Here is a 14,350-nt window from a genome sequence, read left to right on the forward strand (position 1 = left end):
CTTCTTGAATTCAATGAAACAAAACTTAAGTTGGCTTTCAAAACATTCATCAGCTGGATAACCCCGCAGCAATACAACAATGAACAAAAGAGTCAATGAAACACTGATCTCCATCATACAGCAGTGTAGCCACCCGCCGCCATATTGGTACACTGAAAACATCCTGGATCATGCCAACAACATGTGTCGCTCAACTGCATCATTATGGGGCTGTAAGACTATTATTTTAGTAATTTATTGATGGTTGTTGTGGAATGTGTTTATTAAAGTTAAATCAGAATGCATTATTTTGTTAATAAAACACTCTAGCAGTCACAGGAATTAAGTGGGTCATTATTACACAAATGTGTTTTTATAAACACCATTAAACTATCAAGAAAATAAATGTATTTTACGAACAATGTACATATAAAATGGAAATTACCATTATTATAAGTCTACTTTCTATCTCGTCATATGCTCTAGGTACCTTTTATTACTAATTAAACTTAATGTAGTAGTTATAATAATAATAATAATAATAATAATAATAATAATAATAGTCTGCTCATTAAACTGAAAAGGACGTTATCACTGAAGTAGACGTGTTTAATATTCAGGTCAATATAAGTATACAGAGAGTGTTTTTTTAGAATTTGAATCTATTATACTATTTTAATTATATATACACAAGACGTGCCACCAAAAACGTTGTTTCTATTATTATAATGTGTTACAGTATTTTTATTTCAATGTATTGTTTTCTATTCAATTTGAGAAAATATGTTCAAATCTGAATCAGCTGTTGATCACCTGGCAGTTGTTTACTATACCAAGATGGTGGCCGAAGGCTTTGGCTTTTTCACCAATGGTATAATAGAGATCAGTGATGTTGTAAACCCTGACAAGCCACCATTTGGTTTTAACAAGATACATTTGTCTTTGCTCACACTTTATTTGTAAGAAACTTGCATAATGTGATAACTTCAATGATCATGATCAGCATGTTGAGTGTCTCTGTATTTTTCCAAAGGTTTATAATGTGAATAATATTAAATCAAGTTCAAGTTATTCTTCTGACGGCATACCAAGATACTAAACCATGGCTTTCATCTGCAGAAATAACACACAATTACACACATTAGGGGCAGTTCTTCAAGACTTTATATCAACGTGTATAAAACAGCTGCAACCCTTAGAAAAAGCACGTGGGTCATTAAATGGATGGAGGGATGGTGGATAAAAAAAGATGACCTACCATGAGATATTCACAGCTGACGGGGAAGAGGTTGGTATTCAGGTACAGGTTGGCCAGCATATAGCCCAGTCCCCACATGTCAATGGCCTCTGTGAACGGAAGGCCAAGACACACCTCTGGGGCCCTGTGAAGCAAAATGAACGAAATACGCTTTAGAAATCTGTTGCTTAGCACTAAGTACCAACACTATAATGACTAAGGGTGTATCGATTCATCTATTTGATCGATTAGAAATCTATAAAACCTCACCTGTACCGTCCATTATTCAGGGATTTATTTCAGTCACAGTGGTTGAATTATTATTTTTGGCTAAAAAGTTCCTGAATCGATTTTAAGTCACTGAATCATTTCTGATCAAATCGTTCTGAATGAACCAATAGCGTATTTGAATCGTTACACCCCTCATAATGACACAGGTTTGTTACAAAACCACAGAAGTCATTCAGGCTGACACACTCATACCTGTAGCCCATGGGCTGAAGCCATTTCCCGTGCGTGGTGGAGGAGGATGGATGAGCCTGTCCAAAGTCAATGAGCTTGACTTGTAATGTATCCTCCTCAGTGTTTACCAGCATCACATTGTCAGGCTTGATGTCATTGTGGGTGATCCCCAGAGATTGGAGTCTCTGTAGTGCTACCAACATCTGCAGGGACACGATGAGAAAAGACAGAATTATAATGGAGTTCCTCTTATGGAGCTGTTTAAGATCAGCTTTTAACTCAAAGCTTTATTTATTGATTAACAAGCATCATCATAGATAGGATTTTAGTCAAACAATAAGAAAGGATCATACCTGCTTGGCAATGGGGCGGATTTGGTTCACATACATTGAAGAACCCAGTTTAGTTTTTGGGCCGGCAAGACAGTCCGACGCGGTAAGGAGGAGGCGCGCAAAATGAAAACGATGAATGTTGAACTAGGCTGTCTGTCGCAAGCAGCTTCAACAGAGTAAGGTACAGATTGTTTACGAGGGTATCGGTCAAAAAATGTCAAAATGTAAATTTGGTTGAGGCTGCAGTCCTCAATCTCTGTCTCAATTTTCCTGAAATTGAGTAAAAACAAAAGAGTAAAAGAAGAATCGTTCAGAAATAACAAAGAAGAAAAAACGTGTGAGCTCAAAAAAAATCATGGCCAATAAAAGAATAAAAAAATTAAAACTTCAGCTCCAAAAGCTGAGGCAACAGAGGGCTCTTTCTTCAACGGATGTAACCTTATCTTGCATTGTGGGGGGCCTCCCCTCAACAAGAAAATAAAAGGAAAGAAAAGCAAACAAAAACACACCCATTAGTAATTATTTTCCTCCCTTTTTGTTGGTTCTTTTCTCATAAAGGCAAAAGCAGTGTAAATAAATGAGCAACATAATGAATAAAAGCAAAGATAAACGATGGGCACACATGGTCTCATGTGGCAAACAGAAGGGTTCTGTGTGAAGTTCTGGTGGTCCTGTGTTTCAGCTCATAGTTATGAATGTGGGTGTGTGACTGTATGTCTGGTCTGTCTGCTTAGAGCACACCTTCTCAAAGCGTGTGAGAGAATAAATGAAAACAAAATAATCTAGCGTACAGTCAGAAGATAGAGGGGTTAGTATTGTCCTATCGAAGGAGAAGCTTGTTGGCTATTTGCTAGTTGTCCCCCCCCATGCCAAAGTTCAAGGCTAAAGTGATATAGCACTACCACCAGAGGCTGTGGTGGACTTCTTATGGCTTGGTATCCTCGTGGCTTTTGAAACAGTGTCTTTTTTGGTGAAGATATTCCAGCAGACGTGTGATCAGTCTGCAGTTGCTGCCCATCATTCAGGCAGTAATCGTGGCGTTTAACCCGCAACTCACTGGTGGGGGAGTGTCCAACCAACTCCGACGCCCACAGGTTCTCAGTCTTTGATGTTGGGGCAGGATGTGTTAATCCCAGCATTGGCATGCGGCCCATTCATAGACGATGAAGAGTTGACTTGGGACTGAGCGAGTTATTTCAGCATTGCTTTGCTGAATGGGAGTTGAGTCCTTTGATAGTCGATTTCCTTCTGATGCTTGGTCCTTTGTATGATGTTGACATTTCATTAGCATAAGAGTTGGAGGTGATTTCATTCATTAAGAGTTTTCATTGAAGATGTCGTTTCTTCAGGGACAACCGCAAAGCCAACAGAAACTAACAATAAAATAATTTAAAAAAATGATAATGATGATTGCCCTGTGATGGACTGGCGCCCTGTCCAGGGTGTACCCCCGCCCAGCGCCCTATGAGAGCCGGAGATTGGCACCGGCAGACCCCCGCGACCCTGTTAAACGGGAATAGGCGGGTATGAAAATGGATGGATGGATGGATGATAATGATGATAACAGTAATATTAAAATAAAATAAAATGAAATACTGTATTCATCTGTGTGTGTGTTTGAGTGTGTGTTGCTCATAGGCATTTTAGAGTGGACCCCAGATATATCAAACATGAAATCAGATAAAATTTAAAATAAAAAAAAAAAATAGTATCTGTGTTGCAATGGCTTCGCACTATTCTGTAGGCAGAGGGAAAGCTGAGAAACCACAACGTTGTTAGTTTTGGGAATCTAAGCCTGGATAGAGTCCAACAGTGTGTGTGTACCTCTCTCTCTCTCTGTGTGTGTGGGGGTGTGTACGTCCGTACGTTCAGCTGAGAGAGAAACGTCCAAAATGAAAGCATTAAAGCCAAACAACCAAAGGGAGAAATCTGATTCCATTCACACGTTTAAACAAAATAAAAACAAAGATTAAAAAAAAGTAAAACTCACTGATAGCTTGCCGGTTTCATGATCTGAGTTCATATCATACCAAGATTGTATATGCGCATGCATATATTATTTGTTTATTGGATTCTTCATCTGTTTGATTCCCATTATTAGTGTATTACTCCCTGTAGTCTTCACTACAGTTTATTGGATTAGGTTAGGGTTGGGGTTTTAATCTATTTTTATATCGGTACAGAGGTGAACTCGGTACATGGCACCGGGGTGTTTTGGAAACTTTGGTTGCCTGTCTATCCTATGGTCAGGACCTCACAGGCTGTCTGTGGAGGTGCCTGAACAAAACCAAAGTAAATAATGACCAGCCGTCCTAGATGCCTGAACAAAAATATCCGGAGCCCGAAGAAAAATATAGGGAACTTATATTATTAAAAAGCAAAGAACTTCAACCATTTGAGCCTTTTCCATGGCAGTCTTTTCACTGCGTCAAAACACAGAACAGCTGAAGGAGGAGAGAACCTCCAGAATGATGAAAATCAATACAGTGCTTGACTGGTTGCCTGTCTATCAACACAGAGCGAATATATATATATATATATATATATGTAAATTTATGTACATATAAAAAGGCAGCTTTACCTTAATAGTCCAAATTGGTGTTCGAGGATCAACCGATGGTTCGTGGTCCAGTCGCTGTCCGAGGGGCAGACCACCATGCCATAAAAAACTGGTTTTGGGGTTTTAAGTGCGTCCACTCTCCGGTACCGGTCCACGGCAGAAGCCCCCCAGAGTAGAAGATGGATCCTGTTCGTGATTGCCAATTTGTCACGGCAAATTTGCGGTTGACCTCATTTGGAGACATGATTTATTGCTCTGGTTGAATGATGGAGTCCAGTCGGAGCATTGATGATTTTATATAAAAAAGATTTATTATAAAATTCAATTAAAAAAGGAGTAAAAAAGAAGCTTCCATCCTGTAAGAATGAAAGGCAGGCCCCAACAAGGATGGTCAAAAGGCTCCTGGCAGAGCAAAAAGCCAACCCACTAACTTACAGTTTCACAGCTTAAGCTTTTATACAGATAACAGAAAAAGTTCTACCCTGAGGTGAGGAGAAGGAGGGGGTCAGATGCCCAACAGTGGAAACGTTTGAGGATGATGATGTGTATATTATGAGGAAGGTTGGGCGCCACTCTTATCTGTCCTTGATAGTGTGTGTGCTTGTATATCTGCATGTGAGTTTGAGTTTGGCCTTCAGCAGAGACTCTGTGTTGCACTGTGGATACAATACGATCTGTACTGTTTAATCTAACATGACTCAGCTGTTCAAAAGTGCGAAGAGTAATGCAGTCATCGTGTATTAAAACATGACAAATTGTACACCTGAACACACATTTGATGATATGATGATGAATATTATAATTGCCATAACACAATGTTGTGTATTGTGTTTTGATCTGTTTTTATGTATATCGTCTTGTGGTGGTTTTTCCTTTTTGTCTTTTTTTTTTAATTAACAAATGAAAACACCACAAAAACAGTCACATATTTACATGTACTATTAAAACATTTAAACAAACATAAAGGTTGGTTTATATTCAAATATTGCATCCCAGGAGCTGATGACAGCAATAGTAGAATCAAACCTTCAAGTGCCTTCCTGTTGATAGCTCCATCCATAGTACCCGTTGTTGTATCATCTGTTTGGATCTGACCAAAAAAGTACATTTACCTACTTGTTTTAAGTGATCTTTAAAGGGTTGATATTTCCACCCTTTTCTTACTTTTAAACCAGGAGGTGTTTAATTAAGTGTAAACATAGCTGCTAAATGTGTTTAAAATGGGATGTAATATTAGTTTGGCAACCTAAAAAATGCTCTAACATATCTCCTAGACTAGAGTAGTGTTTCTATAATGGGGGTACGTGTACCCCTAGGGGTACGCCATGGCACTACAGGGGGGTACTTGAGAGAGAGAGAAAGAAATTAACAATTGAAATAAATAAAAAAAATATGGGATTTTCTTATAAATAATTTCTTATAATATTGATGATGGAAATGATCTTGATCAGAACATGTACTAAAAATACAAGAGTCAGTATTGGTCCCACACCAGGAAGGAGATGACCGGAAATGATAAAAACTATTCAAAATAAATCTATTCAGGAGGCACTAAACAATTGTTTTTTCATAGTATTCTGAGCAAAATGTTGTAGTTGGACAAAATGGGTACTTGGCTTTGGAAATAGGAGAAAGGGGGTACTTGAGGCAAACAAGTTTGAGAACCACTGCTCGAGAGTTGCCACCAAAACTGGAATAAACTAAAACAATGTATTAAGATGGAATCATTTTCATTTGTGCTTCCTTTGTACAGATCAGGACATTCATCATTGTCCATCCTAATATCTGGGGTCAGTTGTAACTGTGTTTATTTCATATGTGTTTGTTTACTATTTACTATCCTTACCCACTGAAGTGATGCATTTCATGTTTAGTGAGTTAGTGAACAGCCTCGTCCCACAGTGTTGGTCAACTGTCACAAAAATTCCATGATACAATTTTCTGTGTCCGTGGCAACCAGATTTCCTCATTGAATGCACGCCACGATTGTGTGAGAAACTGCTGGAAACAATTGCAAATGAATGTCAATGAGATTTATCAACTTAACCCTGAATAAAATGTTCTAGTAAGTTGTAGTTGAATCAAAACATGAGTTTGAAAGTTGCGTCCAACAGCAGGAAAAAGATAGTGTTTCTGCCAGTGATAAACAGGAAGTGTAGTGGATAGGGATGCGAAGGATCTATATATATTAACTCGGCTAAAAATATATATATAGATACAGCACAGTATGAAGTCGATGTCTCTTTAATCCTGAATTTGTTTAAAGGTCCTTTATCATGCAAATTGACTTTTTTGAGCTAACCTTGTTACAATGTTAGTTCCTTATCAAAAACACCCCCAAAGTATTTTTGGGATTCCTTTCTGCATCTTTGAGAAATCCTCAATAATCCTGCTCTCTGAGCTGCTTCTTTGCCCACTTCTGAAAACAAGTGGTTCAAATTCTAGTGACGTCACTAGAATTATGAACCGCCCCCTCCAGGAAGTGTCTGCCAAGCCTCCACGGTGAACACTGCAGTGTAGGCACCCAGGGAGCAAACAACGTATTGCCTTTGACCTAATCTGATGTGTTTGTGACCCAATGCAACGGTGATAAACAAAATTAGCAACACTTATTAACACTTCCTGGAGGGGGCGGTTCATAATTCTAGTGACGTCACTAGAATTAGCCGCTAAAATATCCATGTGTTTTACTGTAATGTGCAGTTTTTTGGTAAAAAATAATAACAACAGTGTGTTGATAGCAAGAGAAATACGCTTTGGCAATCAATGATCTGCCTCAGAGCGAGTCATGCAGGCAAGTCAAGTCAGTATATAGACACGCCTACTCATGAATATGCATAAGCAGGCAGCAAACAGCCCGTTGGTCAGTAAGTCACTTTTCAGAGGGCTAAAACTCTGGAAAACAGGCGAGTTTGGGAAAATAATGGAGATGGATGAAAAATGCATGATATGGGACCATTAACCAATCACTATTCACATCTGTGCACGCACATGTAAAATGATCCAAGGCGAGTCAGCGTTTATTTGTGGGTTTTTTTTGGGTTTTTTTTGCGCTAATCAGAACACATGACCTGATTTACCGTGCAACGTCCGAACCCGGCCTGAGCCCATGGTACAATGATCAAAATTGAGCCCAAACTTGACGGGCCGGGTCAGTTTATCTTGGTTCATGTGTTCAAACAGTTTAAATGGTTTGTAAGAAAAAAAAAATGGATGGAAAAAAGGTTATAAGAAAAATTCTTGACAATTTAGATAAAAGAATAAGAATCTGTATTTTGACTAATCTGTTTTTTTTCTCCAAAATATGATCTCTATGTATTCAGCCTGAAAGGAGTTAAGTACATCTTTTTTTTTTAAATCGGGATTTGAATCGATTTATTGATTGAGTGTATCCTTACACCTCTAGTAGTGGAACAATAGGGCAAGGAAAGCCTTCTCTGCAGGCCTAAACACATTTAGAAATGACACATTACAATGTCATTGATTAGACGCTTTTATCCAAAGTGACGTACAACACGAGCAGTTAGGGTTAAAGGTGCAGTCCGCAACTCTCAGATCCCTCTCTCCCCCTCCTTCCCCGCTGCTCTCTTGCACTGTGTTATGGCATTTATTATATTCATCATCATATCATCAAATATGTGTTCATGTGTACAATTTGTCATGTGTTAATACATGATGACTGCATTACTCTTTGCACTTTTGAACAGCTGAGTCATGTTAACACACAGATAAGAACCCCGGCCTGAACCTTCAAGGCCAACCTCAAACTCACATGCAGATATACACGCACACACTATCAAGGACAGATACCAGTGGTGCAGGACTCTTTTTTTTTTGCACTCCTTTTCATTTAGTTTTATAATAAATCTTTTTTTTTCATAAAATCATCAAGCTTTGACTGGACATCATCATTCAACACAGAGCATAATTCATGTCACCAAACGAGGTCAACCGCAAATTTGCCGTGACAAATTGGCGATCACGAACAGGACCCATCTTCTGCTCTGGGGGGCTTCTGCCACGGACCGGTACCGAAGAGCGGACACGCTTAAAACCCAAAGCCAGGTTTTGGCAAGGGACTCCGAGTCTGCCCCGCGGTGGTCTGCCTCCTGGACAGAGACTGGACCACGAATCATCGGTTGATCTTCAAACACCAATTCGGACTAATAAGGTAAAAATGCCTTTTTTCAATATATATATATATATATATACAGTATATTTGCTCTGTGTTGATAGACAGACAACCAGGAGCACTGTATTGATTTAATCTGGAGGTTCTCTCCTTCTTCAGCTGTTCTGTGTTTTGACGCAGTAAAAAGACTGCCATGGAAAAGGCTCAAATGGTTGAAGTTCTTTGCTTTTTAATATTATAAGTTCCCTATATTTTTCTTCGGGCTCCGGATATTTTTGTTCAGGCATCTAGGACGGCTGGTAATTATTTATTTTGATTTCTGTTCAGGCACCTCCACGAACAGCCTGTGAGGTCCTGACCATAGGATAGACAGGCAACCAAATTTTCCGAAACACCCCCGTGCCATGTACTGAGTTCACCTCTGTACCGATATCAAAATAGATTAAAACCCCAACCCTAACCTAATCCAATAAACTGTAGTGAAGACTACAGGGAGTAAAACACTAATAATGGGAATCAAACAGACAGATGAAGATATACGCTTCTCCTTCCTCCAGGAAAGGAGAATTGAATTAATACTTCCTGCTTTTCTTTCAGCCTCATATTTTCCCACTTACGTGTGAATGGACTACAGATAACATTGAGCTAGCATGGCTAAAAGCTCACTAACCCACTCCTAACCATTGTGTGATTGTGCAGCAGCACCTTAGGATCTGAAAAGCTCTCAGATCCTGACCTCTGACCTGTCTCTGCCTTCCTGGAAGCTATAACTGAGCGGCAGAGCCATACTAACTATTCATTTAGTTAGTTAACTAACCCTAACACCCCTTCTTTTTAAACTAGTTTTATTTTATTTTATTTTGTTTTATTTTATTTTATTTTATTTCTATCTTTTTATTTTTGTATTTATTTTATTTTGTTTTGTTTTGGTTTTGGTTTTCCCCTCTTTTCTTCTGTTCAGGTACCAACCGATCCCAAGAGAGGTTGCCAGGTGTGTGGAGACTACCCTTCCTCAGACAACAACCGATCATCTACACGATATTTGGCCTAATGACTTCGTGATCATCTACCACGCCGACCTGAGGTGGACCGACCGAAGGTGGACCGACCCTTTCTGCGTTCAGCTGACGACCCACACGGCAGTGAAGGTCGCGGAGCGGGCGACATGGACCCAAGCAGAGATTGCCGACACCAGCTGATGCTGAGACAGAAGCTGACCAACGAAGGGGGAACCGACAAGGCCACTACACCCTCTAAGCTCAGTGCGGTGCACAAAGGAGCGTTCCTTTGCCTTGTGGGATCACATGAGCTGATTGCCTAGATCAAGCCCTGAGGACCCCGCCGATGTGGGATTTTGTTCTTCCTTTGCTTTGTTTATAAGCCACACCCATGGAAGGCTTAGAGCTAGGTGGAGGGTGGACAACCTCACACCTAACTGCAAGATGATACAGTCATAAGCCCTTCTGCTGTGATTGCGGAAAACACTCAAGGTTCTTTACTCATGATGCCACCAATCAAGTGCGGTGATTCTAACCATGGCTCCACTGTTCTTCTGGCTATTGATGACCCCAGTTACCAACGGGGCCACTGAACTCAGTCAATGAACACGAGTGATGTCCTTGATGTAAATGATGATTTTTGCTTATCTAGATGGTAATAGAGGTTGATTTTTGATGATTCATGCCATTGATAATAATGATGAAGTTTTTAAGGTTTATTTCCACATTTTTCTTGATATGTCTGTGCCTCACAAAAGAAGAATATATCCAATATGTGACAATAACGATGCTAATGGTTAACCCTGACAGACAGCAAAGGTAAAATATAATAAATTTGTTTCTTGATTTGGTCGTTGATGGCGACCAAAAGTGGGGAATGTTATGGCAAATATTATATTCATCATCATATCATCAAATGTGTGTTCATGTGTACAACGCACACACACTATCAAGGACAGATACCAGTGGTGCAGGCATTCCATACATGTCTTCATCATCCTCCATCCCTTGGGCATCTGACCCCCACCTTCTCCTCCCTTCAGGGTTGGGACTTTTTCTCATATCTGTATATAAAGCTTAAACTGTGAAACTGTTGGTCAGTCCAGTATATCATGAGCCAGGGACAAGAACTTTTGGACCATGCTGCTTAGTACCTGGCTGCCTTCCTTCCCACGGGATGGGACTCTTTTTTTTTGTACTCCTTTTCATTTAGTTTTATAATAAATCTTTTTTTTTATAAAATCATCAAGTTTTGACTGGACATCATCATTCAACACAGAGCATAATTCATGTCACCAAACGAGGTCAACCTCAAATTTGCCGTGACACCTGCCTCCAAACTTTCCAAAGTCCCTCCCTCAGAGGAGCTAACAAGCAAACATTAGTCCATCAGCAACATCACAGTAATATAATTTGCTCTGTTAAAAGCGTATTACTGTAGTGCTTTTCTCTCAATGTGCACACACCTCAGCAGCAGCAACAACTCAGTGTCACTTGCTGCTGCGCGTACATGAATCAACAAATCAAACATAATGTAAATCAAGCAGCAGTAATTACCTTTCAAGCAGAAAAGTCACCAATTCCATCGTCTACTCCTCCAGACCATACATTGAAAAAAAGACGGCACTCTAGCTTCAGGAAAGGGGCTGGGCCTGTGAGCAACAGCTGTCAGACAGCCCATCAAACACAATCCTGGCTCTGATTGGTTCTTTTTGCTCAGTCACAGTGCATTCTGGCAATCTGCCAAAGGCTGCAGGAGCAGAAGGGGGCGGGGACTCAATGGGTCTGTTTTTTTCACACTAACTACTAGTTTGATGTAAAGCTGTCCTTACATATTAACAGCTTTAGCAAATATGACAAAAAGTCACATTTATAAGAGTTGCAGACTGCACCTTTAAGAGACTTGATCAACATCCCATTGTAATTGACCAAGTTAGATTAAAACCAATGACCCTCTGATTACAATCCATTCTATCCATTATGTTACAAAAGTAACACCTTCATTCCAAAGTGATTTAACACAATACAACAAATTTTGTTACACACAAATTAGCCTGAAAATAGATGTTTGTTTGAATGTTTCATCTAAAGGAGAAAATATTTGTCCCGTCTTTTTTCCCTCCCCAGTCACAGTCATAATGAATAGGATTAATTGCCAGTGGTTTCACACTCGGTTATTTTCATGTAATTTTTATGGAAGATACTGGCAAAGCAATATTTGTTTACTGAAATATGAATATGTGAGTGAATGACTAAAGAAAGAGTCCTGATCCATGATATGATGTGAATCATTAAAATTCAGTAAAGAACCTTTTTTCTAAATTGTTGATGTGATTTTTCTCTTCTTTGCTACATTGTTACGTCTGAGCTCCTGCTGCTTCTACCAAATTTCTCAGTTCTCCCACTTTGTCTCCAACTCATGTTCATCTCTCAGACATCCCAGTCAGAGCAGGTTCAACCCAGCAGTGTTCACCCTGATTTACTTACGGTTTCTTTCTGAGTAACTGTAGCTGAGTCACCATTATTTTCTCAACTGTTACTAATATTTGTTTTATGAAAAAGGACTGAGTGTAGTACAGATGTGATGATGCAAAGCAAAGTGTGTGTGTGCATGGGTGTGACTGTATTGGACTGGGGGGTTAAAGGGCACTGCTGAGTACCTAGGGCTCAAGGAGTGGGGGGGGGGGGGGGGGGGGGGGGGGGGGGGTGGGAACGGCCCTGATTGAAAATAAGATGGTTGTTAAGCACAGTTTTGCACTAAAAATAATTATTCATGCTGCATCAGAGCCCTAGCTACCACCTCCTTTAAAACTGGTATGACCCACGTGCTTCTGCTGCAACGCTGTGACAGGTAGTCTCAACAGTGGATGTGACAAGGAGAGGCAGATAGAAAGCAGCAGGAAACCATGTCTTTCCTCTAGAAAGAAAAACAAGGTCAAAAACACAAGGAAAGAAATGAGAGGGAGAGAAGGTGAAATGAGGGAAAGCAACTGCTCACTCAATTCTTCAAAGGTGAGCTTTAAAACACACATTTTGTTTAGGCAATATATTATTTTCATTGAAATAAAGCTGCAGTATGTAGAATCACGAGACACTGCTCACTCCCCCTCCCCTTCTGAAAGAAACTTACCAGTCTTCTTGTGAGCACTTGCGTGGACACGCACACTGTGGAACTCTTTGCAACTGTTTTCTCTAGTAACCGCTGTGCCAAAAGCTGTGTTAGAGACTTGCCATAGATCTGCCATTGCACTTTCCCTACTCTGAGATTGTGAAAGCACATACACCTTTGATGAGCAGCTCAAGCAGCCAATAGTAACGCCCAAAACAACTCATAGAGCACTGTGTTTGTGGAAAGATCTCTGATTGGCTGAAGTCCAGCATCACACTCCTGGATTTATAAACTTCATTTACAGAGCCAGGGGAAGAGATTCACTGTCCATTCAGAACACTTTGGATTACACTTGTGCTGGAAGATGATTATGGATTTTTGACCAATTAACACCAAAAAAAAAACGTACATACTGCAGCTTTAACTTTGTGCACTCTTGTGCATTTAAATGCTGCAACATTACTTTTACACGTCAATTCTTAAATAAAAATACAATTATTTTAAAGAATGATTTTGAAGATGAAATGTTGCTGGCCCCAAGTCTCATGAGATTGTCCTCATGATTCTAATCATTCTATGTTTAACTTTAATTAACCAGATAATAAACACATTTTAAACACAAGAAATGAATATGGAGTCAATTGGTTTTTGTGAAGGTAAAAGAAAGCTTATATAATGATGCAAGAATACTAGTATAGTTTCCAGGTGGGAAAAAAAGTGCACATAACTTACAGTAGGGGCCCAACAACATGGTTTGTACCCAAGGCCGAAAATGTGGTGTTACACCCCTGTGTGTGTGTGTTGAGGTGGAGAAGCCCCCCTCCCCAACTCCAACACCTCTCACTTTACATAGTTTAGTTTTCCTTCTTTGTGTGTGTAGCACATGGTGGAACTGACCAATGTGTGAAAGTGATCCAGTGTGGGACTGAGATTAGAGGCAGAAACAGTTTCCAGAGAAACGATTCTTGTTTAGAATGTGGCTTCCTCTCTAAGCCAGAGCTGAAGATCCTTTTTGAACTGAGAAAAAATGAAAATAGTTTTTAAGAGTGCAACAATCTGTTATTTAGCTGTTTTCATATATTATGACTATAGGTGAACTCTTCACTTTCCACAAGAACACAAAAGAACAGAAAACATGTATATATAAACAACAAACACACATTAAGCATTGCTTAGCGTTAGCATCAACAGCTTACACGGCAAAGACGACGAGTAAAAAGAGGAAGCAAGAAGAAAGAAAAGCTTAAAAGAAAGAATTAGACAGAGCCCGGGTCAAGTCGAGTCAACATCGTAGAGGCTTTTCAGAGGTGGAGGGAACTCCATGTTCTGGAAGGACTCAAAACTTTCCGATACTAATGCTAACAATACTGGTTGGTGTTGTTTTAGAAAGTAGCAGACGATATCTTCATGAATGACCCGACAGTCTTATGGGTTTTGTTGTTTGGTTTACTGACCATTTAGCAATATTCACGCCAGCCTCCTCCATGGGAGGGACCTTTGAGGCAGGGCAGGAAAGCAGCGGAGAGGGAGGGGGAGGGATC

The 14,350-nt window shown here is 39.8% G+C and overlaps 1 protein-coding gene across 1 annotated transcript; it reads right to left on the minus strand.

Moving 5' to 3' along the window:
* Positions 1-1,074: 1,074 nt before the first annotated feature.
* On the minus strand, positions 1,075-2,082 carry LOC114460620 (homeodomain-interacting protein kinase 1-like). Its single transcript, XM_028442520.1, has 4 exons — positions 2,032-2,082; positions 1,700-1,881; positions 1,238-1,361; positions 1,075-1,092 (listed from the first exon to the last, which is right to left on the minus strand). Exons 1-4 carry the CDS (start codon positions 2,065-2,067, stop codon positions 1,075-1,077), a joined length of 360 nt encoding a protein of 119 aa, XP_028298321.1. The 5' UTR covers positions 2,068-2,082.
* Positions 2,083-14,350: the final 12,268 nt, after the last annotated feature.

The sequence above is a fragment of the Gouania willdenowi genome, unplaced genomic scaffold (genome assembly GCF_900634775.1).
Source record: "Gouania willdenowi unplaced genomic scaffold, fGouWil2.1 scaffold_55_arrow_ctg1, whole genome shotgun sequence".
In the NCBI taxonomy this organism is placed as follows: domain Eukaryota; kingdom Metazoa; phylum Chordata; class Actinopteri; order Blenniiformes; family Gobiesocidae; genus Gouania; species Gouania willdenowi.